The sequence below is a fragment of the Nelusetta ayraudi genome, unplaced genomic scaffold (assembly GCF_046127955.1).
Source record: "Nelusetta ayraudi isolate G7.1 ecotype Tasmania unplaced genomic scaffold, CSIRO-AGI_Nayr_v1 ptg000008l, whole genome shotgun sequence".
Lineage (NCBI taxonomy): Eukaryota > Metazoa > Chordata > Actinopteri > Tetraodontiformes > Monacanthidae > Nelusetta > Nelusetta ayraudi.
The window spans coordinates 2,362,290-2,384,217 of record NW_027466058.1 but is presented as its reverse complement, the minus strand read 5'-3'; the positions used below and the strand labels follow the sequence as shown (position 1 = coordinate 2,384,217).

Here is a 21,928-nt window from a genome sequence, read left to right as displayed (position 1 = left end):
GGATAAAAAACGGCTTCCCCGTGCGGTAAACAAACAGCGGGCTGGAGGAGTGCGGTACGCGGCGGCGGCGGCGGCGGCGGAGTCGTCGTCGTCGGTGGGATGCAACAGATTGCACCGCTCGGCGGGACACTAGCGAGTCGACGCGCAAGAGGCAGCCCGACACCGAAACTCCGATTTGTAGGTAAGTTGCGGTGACGTTACCGAGCGAACGCTGCTTCCGCCGCGACGACCATGGGAATTATTCAAATGTCTTCGCCTCCCCCCTCTGGTTATAGTTTTGTCGGGCGCCCTTTTTTCTTTTTCTTCTTCTTCTTCTTCTTCTTCGCCCTCGTGTCAGGTGGAGCGCTGCCGCTGTTTTAAAGTCTCTCCTCGGCGTGTAAACACGGGTCACATCTCAATGGAGAAGAGGGTCGCATTCTCGTGGGTGTTTTTCTCCGTCTCTCTCTCGCTCACTCGCTCGCTCTCTCCCTCTCTCGCTCCCTCTGTCGTCCCGCAGTTAATTTCCTCTCCCGTCCAGTTTCTGACCCGGAACATTCACTCCCTCATTCCAATCTACGTCATCATCCCAGGCGGCTCCGCCCTCCGGTCCCTCCTCTGGATGGTCCCGTCCCGCACAGGGCCGCCATGATGGGGCACAGAGGGCTGGCAACAGTCCGGGGCGGGGTGAGTGAGGGTGGGCGGGTCGGAATGATAGGAATATATTTGACTTGTGGCCCCTATGATATGGACTTTGTCGTCTGTATTGACAGGCCCGATGGTGCCTTATCCGTGTGTAACACGGTGTATTATCCGCTATAAGGTACACACCTTTGATTCGTTGCATTATTATTTTTTAATGTGTATGTTGGTACTTACACATGAACTGCCAAACTTTGCAAAGGTATTTCATTTGTTCTAACTTACCCAACTGCACACCCATAAAATCAGCCTTTAGTCAAAAAGAGTATTTTGTGAACAGAGACCTTAATGTGTTATTGTCTTTGCGCCCCATGCATTTTTAGGTAGGTAAATCATACAAGTCTTGGACGTCAAATAAAGATTTAGCATCAGGTGTAATAGTGAGCCTTCAACAAGTGCATCTGCTGTAGAAAAGTTTCCCTACCATGGTAATTTCTGCATTTACTATATGATGGCAAAAGTTGCAGATTTTCACGATTCCTAAATATTTTATATAGGATGGTGTATTTTGAAATGTCAAAAATGTGGCCTAAATTATGTATGTTACAATGATATCGATTTTTGCAGCCAATGTGCATGTTATAAAGAATGCCCTCTAGATGGAGCCAAATCTCAATTTTTAACACAGCGATGCCGTTCTCAAAATTTTTGGGAGAAATAAATATCCTTGTCGCTCTTAAGAAAAAATAAATAAATAAAATAAATCCCGTGCATTTGCTCAATTCATAGTTGCTTTATTAATGAAATTACCAAGCAGGCAAAAAATGGCAATTACATTTTTAGACAAACAAGCCTGAATAACAAAGTGAGCAATAGCTGCCATTTCCCAAACTTCATGGATAACTGAGGGCATTAAGCACATGTATCATGATGAGGTAAATCATTCATCTGCGTCCCATCTGTTTCTTGAATGCCTTTAAAGACTTTGCCATCATTGGAGCAACTCCTGTACACACAGGGAAGAGAAGTATGCAAACCATCAGTGTTGAATATTCAAAGTTTGTACAGCAGCTACTTCTTCACTGTGATCTTTTAAAAGAGTTGATTGTGTCGGGGAGACCTGTAGCATCTAGTGACACAAATAGTCAGTTTGGAAGACCTGGAAAGCTTTAATGATATAAAATTACATCTACGACTCACTTGATTTTTTGCGGAGGTCCTGTGTGTTGCCTGAGGCTGGAGAGGTAGTATTGGACCTGCTTGGCTCAGGACACGATGGCCTCAACCTGTTGTTTGGTGGCTTGGCACTAGTACAGAAACAATACTGGATCATTTGTATACTATATACACAATAATGGGTTGAATATAACTAGTTTTTCTGGTTCTCAGAGGTTTTTTTTGTCCATCCAAGCTCATTCTTGACTAGTTTCATTTCTCTGTATAGGGGACGCTCGTCAAAGAGCAGGAAAAACCGGATATATAGGTTGTTCTCCCAAGTCCTGCTCTAAGAAATGTAATACTTGGGCAAACCTAGCAGAAATTATTTACATGAATCCTACCTGCATCGACCTTGTGGAGGCTGCTGAACAGCAGTCCCATGGATTTCCTGCTGAATTCGCACATCTCTTGGTGGCTTGGCAACAGTGTGAATAAATGCCATCTTCACCTGCCGGCCTGAATGTGTTGCAGTGTATAAGAAAATCATTAGGGTGCTCTATTTAGGTTTTTGTTTTGTTTCAGGGTTTTCTTTTGTTTTTTTTAAATCGCAATTCAAGAAGAAAAACACAGTACCTTTGGGTTTGTTCGAATGTGCTGAGACAATGCTTTTGGTCAGTCTTTGGAGTTTCATTTCCCTCTCCTCTGACAGTCTGATATACATCTCTTTCCATGATTCATACTCAAGGAGTCTGGAGTCCTTGAATTCCCTCTTGCAGTGTTTTCCCCACAAGTGGTCGGTCACTCCAACGTAGATCTGCAGAGATACAAACAAGACATTTTCACGCTACATACAAGCTTCTCTCATGACAATTTATGTAGACCTCTGGCGGTAAAGCTCATCAAGTGCATTCACAGCTCCTTAGAGCAAGGACACAAGAACTAAAGTTCAACTGCTCAATTAAACATTACAGACATCTTATTGGCTAACCGGTGCCAGACGTGGCAGAGCGGAACTGTGACTCCTGGATACTTTTTCACAAATCAGTTCACACAAAGCACGGCTCAGTGGCAGAGGTCAGGGACGGAGCAGGCATTTAACAGCTGAGCGCAAGTGCTGCGTGCAAATGGCATATCTGAAGACATGATCTGTCAGTGGTGACTAGAGTGAAAAAGGTTACGATTGTTTTTCGGCTGTCAGCTGTGAAGCAGAAAATGAGTTGCGGTGTTGACATAAGTGAGAAAATTACATTCTCACACCAGATATCTGGTTGGAAGACTCACTGATTCGACTCATAGACCTGTCGAAAGGGATTAGACGGCCCTTTGGTAACTCTTTTGGATTAACTCTTTTGGATGCTCAAATTGAGAAATAAACCATGGAGTGGCAGAAGATGGTGCATGTCCTAAGGGTTAACCCTCGTTATGGCATTAATTTGGCTCCTCTTTAGCTCATAAGTTCCACTCAACATGCTCTGTTTGAATGGGTGGCATGTCCCATATTGTGCATAAGTAATGAGAAAATTAGACTTTTATTTTTCTACCTCACTTTTCTTGGCTGCCTTTCAAGAAAGCGTCAACACACCCAGTTGTGCATTCTTTCCTGTCACATCGCTTCACGGATGCCTTGTTTCCTATCCCTTCCAAAACATTTGCAGGGTAGATCAAAGCATCCGTGAATAGCATGAAGCTCCACTTGAGCTTCTTGTGGATACATTGTTAAGTACGCTCTTTTCCGTAGGTCTGTTGAGTTTTGAATGAATCGCGAGAGACTGCTCCACTACAGTCAGTGATGACAAATATAAAAGTGAAAATATGTGTTATGGATAATGAAGGGTTTCAAGGAGGAAGACAGCAAAGCTGTGTTTTATATGATCAAATTTAACAGGCTTCATTTGCCTTCTTTCAAACCTAAGAGAAACTAACAGGAAATGTCTTTTGTAGTCCAAACCGTAATCACATAATATTTAAAAAAAAACTTTAACTATAGTTGTATTTTATCTGCTTTGTGGACAAACAGGTGGTACTATAGTGCTGCAAAGTTACTGCTAACTATGCACATTTAAATGTATATTTCCTTTCTTACTGGGTTGTACTCCTCGATGCGCAAGAGCTGCTCTGGCGTGCACCTCTCCAAGACCGGCTCCAGGATTTCAAAGGGAACGCCACCAGTTTCATACAACACTGAGAGGAGATACATCTGAGAATGAATCTAGCCATCCAACAGCTCAATGGCATCCTAAAGCTGGTTTTCATCACTCACGGTTGATGTTGTTCTGCAGCGTGCGGATACACTGCTGGTGCAAAGACATCATGGTTGGGAGGGAGGTAGTCTTTGCTCCTGAGTATACTTGCATCTTCTTGTTGAGTCGTTGCCCAGGAAAGACAGCGGGTTCTTCTGGGACGTCGCAGAAACCAGGCTCCCTCTCAACTTTGAAACAAAAATAGTTAAAAGGGAAGGTAAAACGCCAAAGCTTAGCTGAATCTGTCAGAGACACCTACTTACCTTTCTTCTCAAAGTTGTTTGCCTCAGCATTAGATGGCCTTTCACATTGAAGGAGGTCAGCAGGTAATGGAATATTTATCAGATCCATGACAGAACCCTAAAAGTGGCACAATTCGAAAGTTTAGGCGCGTCAGTTAATCATTACCTGCACGTAAAGCCTTTAGTCATTTTCAAACATACCTGTTTATCAGAGGCAGCACAGGATATTAAAGTCGACTTCAAGGTTTTTGTGTATGGCGCTCTGTCTTTTCCTTCTCTCATGGCTCTTTTGGATTTCTTCACCGCAGATCTCTCTCTCCGCTTTGAAACATTCTCATCATAGTTTAAATAGGATTCGAAAGACATAGATGGCTTCTCTCTGTCACGGTCACTCTGCTTGTCTTCATGCTTTGTCTTGGCCCTTTTATTTTTTGGTTTTGAAGTTTCCATACAGTCAGACTCCTGTGCAAATTCCAAAACAGATTGCTTCCCTCCACTGCGTTTCTTCCTTTTTTTGTTTTGGGCCTCAGAACTCTTTGGTCTTCCAGCTGATCTGTCATCTGTGACACTGACCAGTTTTAAGGTTTTTGAATAATTTTCACTGGAGTCAAATGATAAAGACTCTGAACTTCCCTTTGATGACTTTGATGTTTTTGATTTCCTTTGCGGTTCTTTGGCTGACCCCAGTTCTCTTCTATCAGGGCTGTGTTGTGTCTTTCCTTTAAAGTCTGACCTGGATTTCTGATAATTTTCTTCTGAGCTTCTGCTCCTGAACAAAACATCACAATCTTCCAATTTTCTGTTGCGCTGATCATTGTTTTTGTCAATGGAAATCACAGTCAAATCCTCCTTTTTATCTTCCTGGATAATGCTTTTCAAGACTTGCTGAGAGCCTTGATTGTTTTCTGTATGACATTTTTCAAGCCCGTCATTGTGAGACCCATGTCTACTCCTCTCTTTACTATGTTTTTCTGAACTAGGTTTTCTATCTAATGCTTGAAAGTGCTCATCCTCTAAAGAGCTATGACCTTTTATTGGATTATTGTTTAAATCATATGTAGGTAAAGTTCCATTTCTAGGATGATCTTTATCATTTAGTTTGTCTTTAACTGACTCCCTCTCCAACAAATCCCCGTCTTCTGTTTGGCTGCAACAATAAAATCATTAAGAGTTAGAGCAACCCGTTGTATCGTAAAAATCAAAGAAGAAGAAGATGATTCACCTTCTAGAGTGCTTTGGAATCAAACTTTTCCAGCTTTTAACAAGCAACTTGGCAAATTCTCCCACCTGTTTATGTCTACGCAGCGAGTTGACAGTTTTTCCAATGCCTGTTTCCTAAATTACATGCAGGCAGAGGTGAAAAAATAGCATTTGACATAAAGAAAAACAACAATTTGCAAAGAAATCTGAGAATTTGCAACAGACTCACAGAAAGAATGTCTACTGTGATATCCATATCCTTGAGTTTATGTAAAGTTTTTAGAACCTGGGAAGAGAGTGCACACATGAACAGTGCGGCCTCCAACACACACTCCAGAGCCCGTTTGAGAGCCATAAAAAAACGCATGAAAGGTGGGAAAAAACGAGACAAACCAAATAAGGAAGTGTTGACTTTGAAGCCCAGCAGTTGCTGATTGCGCATTTAGAGCAGAAGCTATGTATGGAAGCCCCCACTTCCTTTGACCATATAAGGCTAATGGTAGAATCACTCCACACAACAAGAAAGGACGACGGTAATCAGGTTGTGCCTGTGAGATTTCTATTACTTTAGTTTAAATTCTGCACCAACTTAAAAATAAATAAATAAATAAATAGTAAAATAAAATAAAAAGCAGGATTTAGTATTTGGATTTAGGAGGTTAAATGACGCGTGCGGGGCGTCTGGGCCTCCACTGATGATGGACAGCCGCCATGAGCACGAACAACTGGAGAAGTTGCCAATTTTAGCGCAGTGGGACCTCCCATTAAAAACAGCCTGACCCCTGCGACGAGGTGCCGCAAATAGGCCCACTGTGCGGCGGCCGTAGCGGCGCGCACATGCCAGTGACGGAACGACGCGATCTGAGCGCGCGTAATGAAGAAGACGAGTGTCGTGACATACAGGTGGTGGAATAATGTGAAATTAATAGAAAATGTCAGTGTCTTACACCAGTCGCGTTTGTGCACAGCCCAAATATAAAAAAATAATAACACGATTTGTTTCTACCGTGGCAGACTCTGCCTCGTCCGTGAGCTGAAGTTTGAGCCGCATCACTTTCTTCGCCACATCGCACTTGTTGGCCATCGCGGTGATTCACGTGCGGCCGCTCTCACGCACCGGGCAGCACGCGCTTCTTGATGACATTGTTATAGTGGGCGGATCCGACGGCAGGGTCATACGTGTGCATGTGCTGTGTCCAATGTCCGTCAAATAAGATGATAGACTGTCAACATTTATTCTTTTGGAATTATCGTCCCTGTGTACACTTATTGTATGACTTCCAGGCTCACGTCTAGACATTTAATTAACTTAAAATTACATCTGTCCAAAGTCATAAGCATAATGATTATGCTGCCTTGTTAACGAGACAAAAAAGGTACAAGAAAAAAAGGGGAATTTTTCATTCAAAGTGTGATGACTCATTTAAGGTCAATTACAGGGTTTTTTTGTGTGTCACGAAAGATTTTTGCAGAGAAAAATAAATAATTCTAATTTCCAGCAAGCGATTCACCAACAATGTGCTCATCTTTAGTGGCAGTTACATTATGTTAATAACTTCAGTTCACTTTTAATTGCACGTCTGCAAGAGTATTACGAGTATTCAGATTGAACTTTTAATTCCATTAAAAGAAGACATAGGATCTGGTGGTTACATTGTGAAGTTTCACTTCAAATTTATGAAGATGTCCTTTTGATTGGACCAAGCAGTTTGTTGACATCAAATGATTGGAGGCTATTGTCGGATGCTTTGAAGAGGGGGACTGAGGAAGAGGGGGGCAGGGGGTACCAGGTTCTCTCTTACATTGCACAACACTTGATTGGCACTCACTGCCCCAAGAGGAGGAGTTAACTGCGTGTATTTTTTTCAGCAGGGGTAACTGTTGGTCTCTTCTTCTCAACTAACTAGAGGAACAAGTTGCTTCTTCCCCAGCCTCAAATCCATTTCTCAGGTAAGTGGAACTTCTGTCATCTTACACTGATTCTGTTGACAAGTAAGTTGAATACTGATTATTTTCAATGCACTCAGTCATTTTACATTTGAAAAATGTCTCTTGGTTCTATTTAACACCACTCAGAGATCTAGATTGCCTTTATTTTTCAGGGGGGGGTTTTCTGTCAATTTCGAAATTTATTTGAAAATTTGACAATATCCTTAAAAAGACAAAAAAAAAATTGATTCCAACTTATAAAGCAGACATGCAGGCCCTGCTGCTCATATCACACAGTCTATAAAAGGAACGCTATGGGTGAGCCGTCCAGCTTTGCTATTCCTGGATGTGCTGCTGATAAACTGTGACAGATGCAGAGAGGGGACACATGCTGACACACTCAGATGCCCCTGCATTTCCTAGTAGCACACATATTTTCAAAGGTGTTGGTGTGTAGTTTTTAAGGAGAATGCTTGCATAGATTCGTATTTAATAATATTCCTTATTCAATTCCAAGTGTGGAGGATTCAATAATTTAATTGCTTCAATTAGAAAGAAAATTGAATTCAAGCGACAATACAGGGAAGAGAAGTGTTACAAACAACCATTTACATCATGAAATTATACAAACGTTAACAAAGCAGGGAAAATGTAAATCAACAACACTTTTTTGTCACTTTTGACAACACTATTTATATTTCCCAGAAGGTTTGGGTTGTGTTGTGCTGCAACAGCCATGGCACCCAAGAAGAACAAGACGACCAAAAAGAGTAAAGGAGACATAAATGACATGACGATAATGGTTGAAGACAGCCCGATAAACAAGATCAATGGGTTGAACACTCTGTTTGAAGGAGGAAACGGCTTCAGCTGCATCTCAACTGAAGTCACTGATTCTGTGTATGCCCCAAACCTGCTGGATGGATTGAGCAACATGCGCCAGGATAATTTCCTCTGCGATCTCACTGTGTCCACCAAGTCTAAGTCATTTGATGTCCACAAAGTCGTCATGGCATCTTGCAGCGAATACATTAGAAACATCTTGAAGAAGGACTCGACCCTCCAGAAGATTGATCTGAATGACCTTTCACCAGTTGGCCTGGCCACAGCAATCACGTATGCTTACTCTGGAAAGCTTACCCTGTCCCTCTACAGCATTGGCAGTACTATTGCTGCAGCCATGCTGCTGCAGATTGACACCCTGGTGAAGATGTGTAGCGACTTTCTCATGCAAGAGCTGAGTGTAGAAAACTGCATGTACGTGGCCAACATCGCTGATGCCTATGACCTCAAGGACACCAAGCTGGCTGCTCAGAAGTTCATGCGAGAGAATTTCATCGAGTTTTCTGAGATGGAGCAGTTCCTGAAGCTGACCTTTGAGCAAATCAGTGACTTCCTCACAGACGATTCCCTGCACCTCCCCTCTGAGATCACAGCCTTCCAGATCGCCATGAAGTGGTTGGACTTTGATGAGAAGAGGTTGAAGTATGCAGCAGATCTCCTAACCCACATCCGTTTTGGCACCATATCAGCCCAAGACCTGGTCAATCATGTCCAGAGTGTGCCTAGAATGATGCAAGACTCAGAGTGCCACCGTCTCCTTGTTGACGCCATGAATTACCATCTGTTGCCATACCAACAGAACATCCTGCAGTCACGCAGAACAAAGGTGCGCGGCGGCCTTAAGGTGATACTCACCATTGGCGGGCGCCCAGCCTTGACGGAGAAGTCTCTCAGCAAAGAAGTACTCTACAGAGATGCCGACAACGTGTGGAACAAGTTGACGGAAATGCCAGCAAAGAGCTTCAATCAGTGTGTGGCGGTCCTGGATAACTTCCTGTATGTGGCAGGTGGTGAGGACCAGAATGATGCAAGGAACCAGGCCAAACATGCTGTTAGCAACTTCTGCAGGTAAGAGCCTATTGTTTGAATTATCTGTTGTACTCTTTTGTTTGAGAGAACCAGAAAATAACCACAAGTCTCTTCCTTCTTACACTCTTTAGATATGATCCCCGCTTCAACACTTGGATTCACTTGAGCAACATGCTCCAGAGGCGCACTCACTTCAGCCTCAACACCTTCAACGGCCTGCTGTTCGCCGTTGGTGGTCGTAACGCAGATGGCGTCCAGGCCTCCATGGAGTGCTACGTGCCCTCCTCCAACCAGTGGCAGATGAAAGCCCCCATGGATGTGCCTCGCTGCTGCCACGCCAGCTCCATCATCGACGGCAAAATCCTCGTATCGGGAGGCTACATCAACAATGCCTACTCCAGAGCCGTGTGCTCGTACGACCCCTCCACCGACGCCTGGCAGGATAAGAGCAGCCTGAGCACACCTCGAGGCTGGCACTGCGCCGCCACCGTGGGAGACCGGGCCTACGTCATCGGTGGCAGTCAGCTGGGTGGCCGCGGTGAGAGGGTGGATGTCCTCACTGTTGAGTCTTACAATCCTCACAATCGGCAGTGGAGCTACTGCACACCTCTTCACACGGGAGTGAGCACGGCCGGTATTTCCATTTCAAATAATAAGGTGTATCTCCTGGGAGGCTGGAATGAAGGTGAGAAGAAGTACAAGAAATGCATTCAGGTGTTCAACCCCGACCTGAATGAATGGACTGAGGACGACGAGTTGCCGGAAGCGACAGTCGGCATTTCGTGCTGCGTCATCACCATGCCAACGCGGAAAACTCGGGAGTCCAGAGCTAGTTCAGTGTCCTCTGCACCAGTCAGTATATAGATCATACACAATGTAGTTTACATCTCTTAAGCTCTTTAGCTTGATCTGTTGTATAAATCTTCAAATAATCTCCATTAGCTCCATTAGATCGTTTTTTCTCTGTTACAAGGATCAGTTCAATTGGGGATCACAGATGACTTAAAATGAATTAAATGCCAGTTTTAGAACATAAAATACTTACAATTCAGACATTTTTATAATCCTTGGGGCAGAGCTCCATAACTCACTTTCAATTTGTCGACATCCTAAAAGTTCACGTTTAGTTTTGTTCTAGGCAATTCATTTTGTTTTAAAAGACAAACATTTCCTTTTGGGGCCAATTAATTTAGTATGATTAAAACAAAAAAGCAAACTGGAAAAAAAGCAAAATTATTCTGTTCACAAGATCAATGACCTTTAAGCCTATTGCCAAGGACACATGTACTGTGTTGTCATTATGACTATCTTGTTTATCGTGCCTTTAGCTACTGTGATTCTCAGGTACTTGAACAGAATAGGAGGTGGCCAGGAGCTGGAGCAGGAATAAGTGTTGAAGCCTCCCACATGGTACGGGGTGCTTCCCATCAGTTTTTTAAGACACCACTGAAAGGCAATAGTGTCTCTACATGTGTCTCATGTACAGTTTGTGGTAGTCTTGTGTCGTATGTTGTGTAATCAACATAAAGACAATCAGAATTCTGTTGGGAATATGTTGGAATGATGAATGTTGAAAGGTTTTAGATGTGATGGACAACAAATATTGCAAGAAAGAAAACTATAATTTTCAAATGACGTTATTTGCCTGAGCTTTCCTGGTTGTCATAATACAAAAGTTCCTTGACTGCTCATGTCTTTTAAGTTGTATCCTTTTTAAATTAAAGAGGTGAAGTCCAAGCTACTATGAGCCATGGTTATTTATTAACATGAATTTTAGTCTGTTTGTCTATTTTCAGGAACTTAAACACACATAATTTGATGCATTTAGTAAAAATCTGAAATGATTAATTTGGTATCAATCTCAACAGATATTTAATAATATCTATAATAATATATAATATCTAATTAATAATATATAATGCTTTTGTTTTTCCATATTTGAGACTCTGATATAGTAATGCCTCAGCACTAGACCTCATTTTGTAAATCACTTTGATAGAATTACAAAGAACAGTGTCAGACATACTGTATATATATCACATGTTTAATGGAGGACCACAAACACACAAGTTATGTCCACACTAACCTTGGATAAGTTACAGTGGCAAATATGGGTCAATGCAGACTGGGGGAAAAAAGAGCTGCACTGTCATATTATGTGGTGCCAGCTTTTAATGGTTTTGCAGTTTACATGTTTTGATATTTTTGTTGGTCTTAAATGGGTTTAAATATTACCTCTCATACCCTTAGACTTTCTGTCTCTAGGTTGCCTCTGATGTAGCCCTTCCAACACACTTCCTGAATTCATTAGGTTGATGACAATCAGCGGAAGAGACCTGGAAGCAAACCTTACATAACCTTGGTTCAAGTGTTTGAGAGAGGTGGCAGATGTAAAAAATAGCTCTAATGTTTCTTTATATGAAAGGAGAACAAATAATTTAAGGGGGAAAACAAAATGATAAAGACCTTTTGATGGGTACTATATACTTCTCTTATTTGAGGGAGATTTCAACACAGTTTGATGGCCTATAAAACCTTTTATGCACACGAGCAAAGCACTCCATTGGGACATGCTGTGTCACGACAACAAACACATCCAAGTGTGTTATATAATTTATTATAGCAGTTTTGTTTATTATCTTGCCATCATGAGGTTGCACAAGAAGCTTCTAGTACTTCCGCCCGTCAGTGAAATCCCAGTTCAGTCTACATCCACTTTAATGCACAGGTGAGCAACATTTTAGTTTTAGAAATTGTTAGTAGTGGCAACAAATTAACCCTTAAAAATGAATGTAGATATCTGAGTATATATTTTTAAAGACATTTTTTTTTTTTTTTTTTTACATGAAAAGAGGATTGTGACATGGAAAGACATTTCATAATAATACCAATCAGTGACACTCACATGAATAGTATAGCCACAAAATTGTGGTACTTTGTTCTAAAACTATAATGCGAAAACAAGCTTGCATGAATGGCAAACATTCTATCTAGTTCACCCTCCAAGAGAAGAACTGTTAGTTTTTATTATTGTTATCTTTGTACCAATATTTTTTATATATTACATGGTATTCATTAGCGCAGGGCAATATAGTAAACGTCTTTGTGTATGTGTACGTCGTATTTGTGTATCTCATGCACATACCACCTTTTTAAAACTTGACGAAAATGAAATATCTTTCTTACATATGTATACAATTACTCATTGTATCATATGAGTTACATTTATTTACAGAAATATGTAAAAACTGCACACATAATAGATTCTTCGAACGCACCATCACAGCAAAACTCGATGGGAGGAGCCGAGAAGCCAAAAGCGCTGAGTCATAGTGACGTGCATCCGCCCTCCGCTCCGCCCGCCGGAGTCACGTGTGTCAAGACAGGAGGGCGTACATATGTATAACATTCTCCATCTCTGCGTGAGCGCCACTAGTGTCACAACAGCTACACTCTCATTTATTTCGCTGCCGTTCCTGAGACACCCCTGTGTGTGACCAAGCTCAGCCCGTGGCCGTTCAAACAGCCAAGGGACGAGAAGAGCCGGCCGGGCGAGTCTCGGGGTCTTTCCGGGGAAGTTAGCGGTTCAGCGCTCGGCTGTGCTTTAACGAGCTAACCAGAAATTAGCCGCTGATCATCAGGGCCCTGCTGAGTCCGGATGCCCAGTTAAGGTTGCCGTCTGGGTTTTGCCACACCGAGAAGCCTTTCCATTGAAACACTCAGCAGCGAGGAGGACTTTTCATAAAGAAAAACATACATTTATCTGTGTTTTCACAGTTTGCTTGCAGCGAAGCTTGATGCTAGTTCCGCACCGGCTCGGTAAAGTAACGTTCGGTGGCTAGAGCGAGGCTCGGCGCGCAAGCAGCTCTTTTGGAGAGACGAGCATCCCCGCAAAGCGCCCGTTTATTCACACCTGCAGCCTGTCAGCGCGATGGGTTTACTGTCACAGGGCTCGCCGCTCAACTGGGAGGAAACCAAGAAGTATGCCGACCACATCAGGAAGCACGGCATCATCCAGTTCCTCAACATCTACAACAAGTTGAAGGATCGCCAGAAAGACGTGTTGAAATGGGGCGACGAGGTGAGAATGCTGTGGCGATGTGCATGTGATTGCGCGACACAACGTCGTTTAAACCTCATGCTCTCACTTCTCCAAAACAGGGACTATTGAGTTCATCTACAAAGGTCACGTTTTGAAATGCTATAGTAGAATGTTCACACGTGTAATCCCTGTCTTCAGCATTTTCCAGTTTAAACATCGTGGGCAATAGTACATAGTCAGCAGAGACTGACACGTATACAAAGTGCCGCCGGGTCGGATCTTTTTTTCACTGAAATATTTGCACTTGCTTGAGTATCAACGTAGCTCGTTTCTTAGTCAAGTTTAAAGGGCAGAGTGTACAGACAGCACTTCTAAAGCAAAACAAAGTAACGTGGTTTCTTTTCTTCTTTTTTTTTTTTTTATGCAAATGCTGAGTTGACCTACTGGCGTTTGGACTATCCAGTAATATAGAGAGAGCTGTTATTTGAATGAACAGAAAATAAACCCTTAATTAATGTGAGTATGAGCACGTTTATTGCCCACTCTCATGTCTGGATTTGCATTTCGAGCCTCTGCCCTGCACTGAACCTCAGGGTGCCGCGGCTTCAGTGAAAAGTTTTTATTTCGAGCAATGTGGAATGCTGTTGTTACAGTTTAATCCCTCTTTCAGACAGGGGATTACAGAATAGCAGAGTCAAAGCCAAGGAAACATAGCTGATGAATTGGAACTGATGCTTGTCCAAGGCTGATCTTTAAAAGACAGGTTTGAACGTAAACAATTAGGAGAGGGATGGTGGGCATGATGTGGCATGCTCGGTCTGGATTGATGTGTAATGACCATGTTTTTTTTTTTTTTCTTTCTTTCTTCACTTGTCTACCCATTAGGTTGAGTACATGCTGCTGGAGCTCGATGACAAGGACGAAAAGGTTCGGCTGGTTCTGGACGGTGCACGTGTTTTGGAAACCCTCCAAGATCAGGGAGAAAAAATAAATCCTAAGTAAGTCATCATTTCCATATGCCTTACAAGTTGCACACATTTTTGAAATTTGCCAAAAGTTAGTTGCAGACATACATTAGGTCAAAGACTGTTTCACAGAGGAGTCTTTGAACTGCACCGCAGATAAGACCTATGGTAAATTTCTTAATCAAGATGACAAGTCAGAATGCGCCACACCTCAAATTCCATACCTAACTTTGAGCGCACCTTCTGATTTTGTTTTCTGTTTGGTTTTTGTTCCTTTTTTTTTCATTTCACTCTACTTGCGTTGATCTGTTGACTTTCTGTTATAACAGAAACTTTCAGCTCATATTTGTTTCTGCATTTAAAAATTATGTTGCAAAGAAGGTCTGCTTGTTGCAATCACCCATTTTCTCTCTAATAATTGCAGCGCTACTGACCCGTCGCAAGTAGCTTCACTTTAAGTAGCCCAGTGAGGTTATATTGGCTGAACTTGCATAGACCAAAATAGTGATGAAGATGCAGATAGCATGACTGAAGTTTCACTGAACACCGGATTTGCACACATTTTTTTGTTTAGGTTCATGCCAGCCGTCAGTTGTGTCCTTTCAACATATTCTATGCAGCATTGTCGGTCTGTCGTCAGTCAGGTTAACTTCAACTCTGTATGACTTGACATGAGAATGCACAGCCCTCTTCAACGCTTTTATACCCTCAACCGACGGAGGAAATTTAGATCTTATCTCACCATCTTTGCAGGCTGTCTTGCTGCCCCTGACTGGCATCTTTCCTCAGGAAAAAAAAAACTCTCGGTTTGCATGCCTCCAGTGAGAAATGTCAGCTTTTGCATTCTTAAAATACCTGTGACAGAGTAGTTAAAGATTCTGTCAATTGTAGTCGGTTCTTTACAACAACCTAAAAATGAAAAAGACAAGATAGGGCGGGGGGAATTGAAAGGCTTCTTTCAAATATAATGAAATCTGAAGAAATGTGGGCAGAAATTAAGTTGAAAAACTGCAGTTAGATTTAATGAAGGCAAGATTTTTAAAATAAAAAAAAATTATATATTCAGATCAAATCTGCTACAGATTCCAGAAAATTTTGAGTTGAGAAAGCATTTTCAGTGTACGGAAGATCATGAATGACGCTGAATTTTTTTTAGCATCTGACAAAAGTGAAAGGAGTTTTGCTTCTGAACCAGAAAGTTGTGAAGAACCAGTTTTTTCACTCTGAGGAGACGCTTGTGTTCAGTTCCTTTTTTTCCGTTCGAGTCTTCGTATTCTCACGCACACAGTCAATCATTAGAATGAATGCAAAAAACTTGACCGGTTTCACAGCACTCTCTCGTCACAGTTCTAATAAAGTTAAACTCAGAAGTTATTGAGCTTTGTCAGCGGAGTTCCTTTGTTGAATTTTCCATATCATTTAATTCCCACTGCAATTGCAAAGTGATTAAATGTGTGTTTTTGCTGGACAAACATCTCACTCCAAAGGCAACTCTTTTCAAAAATAAATAAAATAGTTCAATCTGTTCTGTCAGAGATAACGGGGCAGAAATGTGAGTTCAAAGCATTATAGCGTTTATCTGACTGCAGGAATTCTCTGCAGGCGATGTGAATGTGTTTGCACAGGCAGACGTGAGTGTTATGCTTTCCCCGCGGCTGTGACGCCTGTCTAATTCTTCACGCAGGGGAAACGGCAGCGGGGTTGACCGGTGTTCCCAGTGCTGCTGCTCCTAACTCGCAACCAACGCAGGATCCATATTTAGTTTTTTCTCCGAGCGGGGAGGCCCAGTTTTAGAAAAATCGCCGCAATCACAGTGTTATTCCCAGTTGAGGCCTTTTGTCGGCGCCCCACCCTCACAACACATTCTCTGTGTGCAGCCACCCGACGCTCTGGAGACCAGAGTACGGCAGCTACATGATCGAAGGGACTCCGGGGCAGCCGTACGGCGGGACAATGTCCGAGTTCAACACTGTGGAGGGCAACATGGGGAAGAGACGGCGGGAGGCCTCATCCGTCCTCAACCAGAACCAAACCCTGTGCACCATCACCTCATTTCCAATGTACTCTCCTCTGCATGCTGGCAGTTTTTTATCCCTCTTTTATTGCTCGTCTGTAGAGATACATGAGAAATGCGTTTGTTTGTTTGTTTTTATAGGCTCGCAATAACTTACATAGAGTAAATATGATATAATATGTGTTAGAGCTTCAATAAAAAATGGTGTAAAGGTTTACATGTAGCCTATAAAACTTGAATTCCAAATGTTCAAATAGTTGATTTTTTTAACCAAAGATTTTTAGAACACGGAATAAAACAAATTGTTTTTGTTCAGGTTGGGTTGCCCAGGTTTCACCAAACCGGAGTATAAGCCAACCCCTGTCGAGAAGGGTGTGTCCAAGTCACTGTTTTTCCCCGATGAAGCCATCAACAGACACCCGAGATTCAGGTTTGCCTGACGTTCACTCCTCTTGTGTGTCATGTTGCCTTCAATGGCACAGTTTATCACAGTATATATGTCATATTATCGACCGACTATGAGCAAAAATTGTCAAAGACGATAACCGAGTTGATTGACAAACAAAATGAACCTCGACAATTGATGCGCGTAAATCACGACTCCTTCATGCTGTTTTCCTCTAATACTCTGTTGTTTGTGTGTGTTTGTGTTTCGGTGCGTGTTGCAGCACGCTAACGAGAAACATTCGTCACAGAAGAGGCGAGAAAATTGCGATTAATGTGCCGAGTAAGTAAAAGGCCACAGGCACTCAGACATCCATGTTGCTCTTCACATCTCCTGTGTTCTGAAGGAAGGAAATGGAAAAAAGCAAGAAACGGGGGCAGCATGTGTTTTCATGTTTTGCTCATAAAGCAACACTACTGGCTGTCTGCTTCCAGCTGTCAGCTATTTAGCGCTGAACGACATCTAATTTCTGAAAAATTTCGGGACTGCTGTGGAGACACATTTTTGTTTTACAGCACAATAAAAGGTTGCGGCAGTGTTGTATTATCTGTCAAATGCCGGTTAAATGAGGTTGCCTGCAGAGCAGGTTTGTTTACTTCAGTCGCGCACAGTCAGCTGTCGTGCAAAACAGACGGCAGCATTTTTCACTGTCGAGTTCAAAGAAAAATAAGGAGAATAAGTCCATGAATTTGCCTTCACTTAGACTTCAAACACAGCTTTGGATATATGGCTTTAGCTGCACTTGATATTAGATTGCATGTCATCTGCCTCAGTTTGCACAAAGCTGACATTCTACTGATTTCTGTTGAATCAGTCTTTAAAGACAAGCGCACTCCGACCCCGTTCGTGGAGGGGTTCCCCGAGGACGACGGCGAGTCTGCGCGGGCGGCGCTGCCCGATCACATCTACATGGACGCCATGGGCTTTGGCATGGGCAACTGCTGTCTGCAGGTACGCTGGGAAGACTGACCCACTCACTTTTCTGCTCACCTGCTCACCTGGACTGTCCTCATTTTGTCTGGCTGCAATTTTATGGTGTCCCTGGTGATTTATAAATGTACTTTAGCCTTGGTTTTATGCCCCGTTAGGTCACATTCCAGGCATGCAGCATTGATGAGGCAAGATATCTTTATGACCAGCTGGCTACGTTTTGCCCAATTGTGGTGAGTTGATAATTAAAACAAAACAAAAAAAACATGTTTAGTCCTATTTGACCCTCTGGCTTCTGATTGGGTCATTATGCAAGATTTTAAGTTGCACCTCAATCAATATGTCTAAAGTAAAATTGAGAGTTAAATGTGCTAATGTACAGGAAGTTAACGTTGATAAATGTAAAAATCGGAAATCTCTGACTTTTTTTTTTTCCAGCTTTAATCCATTTGTGGAAACGCTAATCTAAGTCTGTGTTTCTCCCGGTAGATGGCACTGAGTGCGGCCTCACCCTTCTACAGAGGTTATGTGTCTGATATTGATTGCCGTTGGGGAGTTATCTCTGCCTCGGTCGACGACAGAACACAGGAGGAACGTGGGCTCTTGGTAAGAGGCACAAGTATGATTTGTCAGACAGGTTTTAATTTAATTTAACTTCTCTCAAACTATCCAGAATATACCATTAGGAATGAATTAGATGATGGTTAACAATCATTGATATTTATAGGCACGTGAATTACAGTGCAAATTTCTTTGCAGCCACTGAAAAACAACAAGTACAGGATCTTCAAGTCCAGATACGATTCCATTGACAGCTACCTGTCCTACTGTGGTGAAAAGTACAACGACATCGACCTGACGATAGATGACGAGATCTACCAGCAGCTGCTCGATGCAGGTATTCATAAAAAAAAAATTGGGATAGATTATATGCAGCATAAGAGCAATGCTTGGTCAGTGTTCCTCATAATATTACTGGAATCTGGTGACTAATCCTACTCTTTTCTCTGCTCAGGAATTGACAAGCTGATGGCACAGCACATTGCACACCTCTTCATCCGAGATCCGCTCTCTGTGTTTGAGGAGAAAATCCATTTGGATGATGAAAATGAGTCGGACCACTTTGAGGTACTCCTGAGAGCAAATCAAGGAAGAAAACGGCGTCGTCTGAAGAGTGCTTACAATGCATTTATTTATTTATCCATTTAAATAAATCTTGTTTTTTTTTGCAGAACCTGCAGTCAACAAACTGGCAGACAATGAGGTTCAAACCTCCACCTCCAAACTCCGACATTGGCTGGAGAGTCGAGTTCCGTCCCATGGAGGTAAATATTTGATTTAGTTTTTGATCTGTTAATAATATTTCAGCACATATACAAAAAAGCAGAGGTGTCTTTCTCTTTATTTATTTGTTCTGTTGTTCCCAGGTGCAACTGACTGACTTTGAAAACGCTGCGTACGTCGTCTTTGTTGTGCTGCTCACCAGAGTGATCCTGTCCTACAAACTGGACTTCCTCATCCCTTTGTCAAAGGTAAAAAAAAAAAAAAACAGCCACTCTGTCTCGATCCATCTAATAACCATCATTTTAAGTTTGTACAATCAACTGCAAAGTCAAATGAATTCCCCATTTACATTACCACTGCGCACCTTAAGGTTGACGAGAACATGAAGGTGGCTCAGAAGAGAAACGCTGTCCAGGAAGGCATGTTTTACTTCCGTAAGGACATCTATAAAGGTTGGTGAAGCCAGGTGCAGCATTGTCTCGACGGCTATCAGGATCTCTGCAGATAGGTGGCGCTAATACTCCTGTGTTGTGCACCAACAGGTTGCACCCCTGGCTTGGATGCCGCAACTTCTGCCCAGAATGGCCTGGAGGCTGACTGTGGCAACGAGGAGTACACGCTGATGAGCATCGACAACATCATCAACGGAAAGGTGAAACCTAATGATTGTGTCTCTGTCCGTCTAGTATTTCTCAGTAGACAACCCCATTGTCTACACTCCATCTGGTTTCATTCCTGTGTCATTCTAATGTCATCCACAGGAGGGAGTCTTCCAAGGACTAATCCCCATCCTGAACTGCTATCTGGAAAACATGGAGGTGGACGTGGACACCCGCTGCACCATCCTGAATTATCTGAAACTCATCAAAAAACGTGCCTCTGGTAAAATTGAGTTCTTTTTGCTGCCCTAGCGAGAAAACCTCCCTGCTCGTGCTTCGTCTTTGGGTTGTAACCTCCTCATTTTGTCGCCCTGAATTAGGCGAGCTGATGACCATGGCCAAGTGGATGAGGGAGTTTGTCGCCACTCACCCGCAGTACAAGCAGGACAGCGTCCTGACCGACAAGATTAACTACGACCTGTTCAGGAAGTGCGACAGGATTGCGCGGGGCGAGGAGCAGTGCCCCGAGCTCATCGGGAACCCCATCAACAAGTTCAAATGAGATTGTTCGCTTTCAAAGATTGATTTGTAAAGAAAAAGACCAAAATAATGGCTCAGAAAGAAACGTTTTACAAGAACAGTGCAGGTAAAAAGAAAAAAAAAAGCACCTGCATCCAATCTGTTTGCGTGTGTGCGTGTGTATGTATATATATACATAAATATATATATACTGTATCAGATTTTTATGATTACAAACATACTTTAATAGGGTTGAGGTGCGCAAAGGGTTGTGTAATGGGTGTCCGACGTGTATTTATTTTTCTCTGGAAATCAAACCTATCTGTGTGAGAATGTAAATGTAGAGTTGTACAATAGTATGCTTTTAATCTGGTGTCCTGTAAATACTTTACTTCTATTCTTCCAATCATTAACATCAAAGACTTTTTATTTCTTTTTCTCTTGTTCTGGGGACTGGATGTGTGTCTTTTCTTTTCTCTGTCATTTTATCAGAATTCTTTGCTTTTTATTGCTTTATACTGTAGGGGGACCTCAGACGGTAGTTCTGCATTCAGTTGGACGTGGTGAACCATTGTTTGCAATGTGATGCTGCTTTAAGTAAATCTATATAACAGCAAAGCTGTTTTCTCACCATTTCTTTAGGTACTGTGTGGAACTTTTTTCACTACATGGGACAGATTGTATTTTCTAAAACATAAAGATTGAGCCTCCAAGTCAGCACCATTAATTGTCCTTATTTGCATTCATATATGTGTCTTATGTCCACCTTTTTATTGTACTAACTCTGCTGTCGGCATCATGAAATAATATAAAATAATGAAAACCATCTGGTAATTCTATGAAATACTCTTGTATGAAAAACCTCAAGCACTATTACAAACATTTAAATCAATTATAACATTCCATCATGATGCGCATGGGGAGAAAATAGATGTTTGCTTCCCCCCCTTTGAGTTTTATAATGTAGTTATGTTACAAAAATGAATTCAAGGGGTCAAGCAGAATGTGAGACCGCTGAGAGGATCACTGCAAGGGCAATGACCTTAATAATCTTGCGCCACAGTTATGGCTGAAGAATGATAAAGGCAAATGTTTTAAAGTCCATAATTCTTCACTCACATGTGGCTTCTATTTAGCTGTGTGCACACATGCTTACATTTTTTGATCTTGGATTTCTTAAGCGATATAGAGTGATCCAAAGTGGTGGAGATTGGGATTTTTGATTTGTTCAATCTATAAGGACAGCTGAAAAAACAAAACAAAAAAAACAGGTAAAAGTTTACTGCAGTGACACACCAAGTCAACACATTTCTAAAAATGCTTTGTTAAAACTGGTGGTGTGATGTGAATGGAAATTTTCACCCACTAGATGGTGACATTAATCCACAGCTGTAGATGTTGCCAGTTAGTCTAGTGAGACTGAATGATAATAACTGGTGGTAGAATGTATCCTCATGTTGAAATTACCAAATGATTCCAGGGACTTGGACTATTGACGCAACGAGAGATTGTTACAATAGTATGTACACTGGAGAGGACTTCAAATTAAAATGCTCATCGTTGTATGCAAGCGTGCACAATGACACACCTTATTTATTCAGCCAGAAGCTCTAATTTTACATTGTGTTTTTACATTGTGTTTCTTCTTGTGTTACTGTATTTTGGCTTTCCAAGATAACATTTACAGCTTTACAGCTTTTAAAGAAACGTACTTTGAACTAGAACAGATCTGCAGCACCCCCGAGGAACAGGAATCATTACCAAGATTATAATAAACATCAATATCATTGCACTAATACGCATTTTGAGTAATCTAAATAAAAATGCTCACTGCTGCATGTTGCTGGTTCTGATGCCCTTCAATTTCCTCA

The 21,928-nt window shown here is 42.1% G+C and overlaps 3 protein-coding genes across 7 annotated transcripts; 2 read left to right on the top strand and 1 right to left on the bottom strand.

Annotated features, from left to right (window-relative positions):
• The first annotated feature begins 37 nt into the window (after positions 1 to 37).
• On the top strand, positions 38 to 11,001 carry klhl31 (kelch-like family member 31). 4 transcript variants are annotated; one of them, XM_076018706.1, is made up of 4 exons: positions 38 to 181; positions 7,328 to 7,408; positions 8,096 to 9,298; positions 9,391 to 11,001. In XM_076018706.1, the coding sequence occupies exons 3-4, from the start codon at positions 8,124 to 8,126 to the stop codon at positions 10,121 to 10,123; spliced, it is 1,908 nt and encodes a 635-aa protein (XP_075874821.1). In that variant the 5' UTR covers positions 38 to 181; positions 7,328 to 7,408; positions 8,096 to 8,123; the 3' UTR covers positions 10,124 to 11,001. The 4 variants fall into 4 exon arrangements, with proteins under 4 accessions (XP_075874821.1, XP_075874819.1, XP_075874822.1 ...); XM_076018704.1 differs by having other exon boundaries at positions 8,093 to 9,298; XM_076018707.1 differs by having other exon boundaries at positions 50 to 181; positions 7,331 to 7,408.
• eloal (elongin A, like) lies at positions 1,392 to 6,587 on the bottom strand. Its single transcript, XM_076018420.1, has 11 exons — positions 6,465 to 6,587; positions 5,688 to 5,744; positions 5,481 to 5,593; positions 4,460 to 5,405; positions 4,280 to 4,376; positions 4,037 to 4,204; positions 3,860 to 3,957; positions 2,410 to 2,590; positions 2,178 to 2,292; positions 1,819 to 1,925; positions 1,392 to 1,624 (listed from the first exon to the last, which is right to left on the bottom strand). The coding sequence occupies exons 1-11, from the start codon at positions 6,540 to 6,542 to the stop codon at positions 1,563 to 1,565; spliced, it is 2,022 nt and encodes a 673-aa protein (XP_075874535.1). The 5' UTR covers positions 6,543 to 6,587; the 3' UTR covers positions 1,392 to 1,562.
• Positions 11,002 to 12,645: 1,644 nt separating the features above from the next.
• On the top strand, positions 12,646 to 20,774 carry gclc (glutamate-cysteine ligase, catalytic subunit). 2 transcript variants are annotated; one of them, XM_076018702.1, is made up of 17 exons: positions 13,200 to 13,340; positions 13,972 to 14,064; positions 14,187 to 14,299; positions 16,144 to 16,326; positions 16,597 to 16,710; positions 16,949 to 17,007; positions 17,540 to 17,676; positions 17,814 to 17,888; positions 18,145 to 18,261; positions 18,415 to 18,553; positions 18,671 to 18,783; positions 18,888 to 18,980; positions 19,083 to 19,187; positions 19,310 to 19,391; positions 19,482 to 19,591; positions 19,701 to 19,821; positions 19,919 to 20,774. In XM_076018702.1, exons 3-17 carry the CDS (start codon positions 14,196 to 14,198, stop codon positions 20,098 to 20,100), a joined length of 1,734 nt encoding a protein of 577 aa, XP_075874817.1. In that variant the 5' UTR covers positions 13,200 to 13,340; positions 13,972 to 14,064; positions 14,187 to 14,195; the 3' UTR covers positions 20,101 to 20,774. The 2 variants fall into 2 exon arrangements, with proteins under 2 accessions (XP_075874816.1, XP_075874817.1); XM_076018701.1 differs by lacking the exon at positions 13,972 to 14,064 and having other exon boundaries at positions 12,646 to 13,340.
• The last annotated feature ends 1,154 nt before the right edge of the window (positions 20,775 to 21,928 follow it).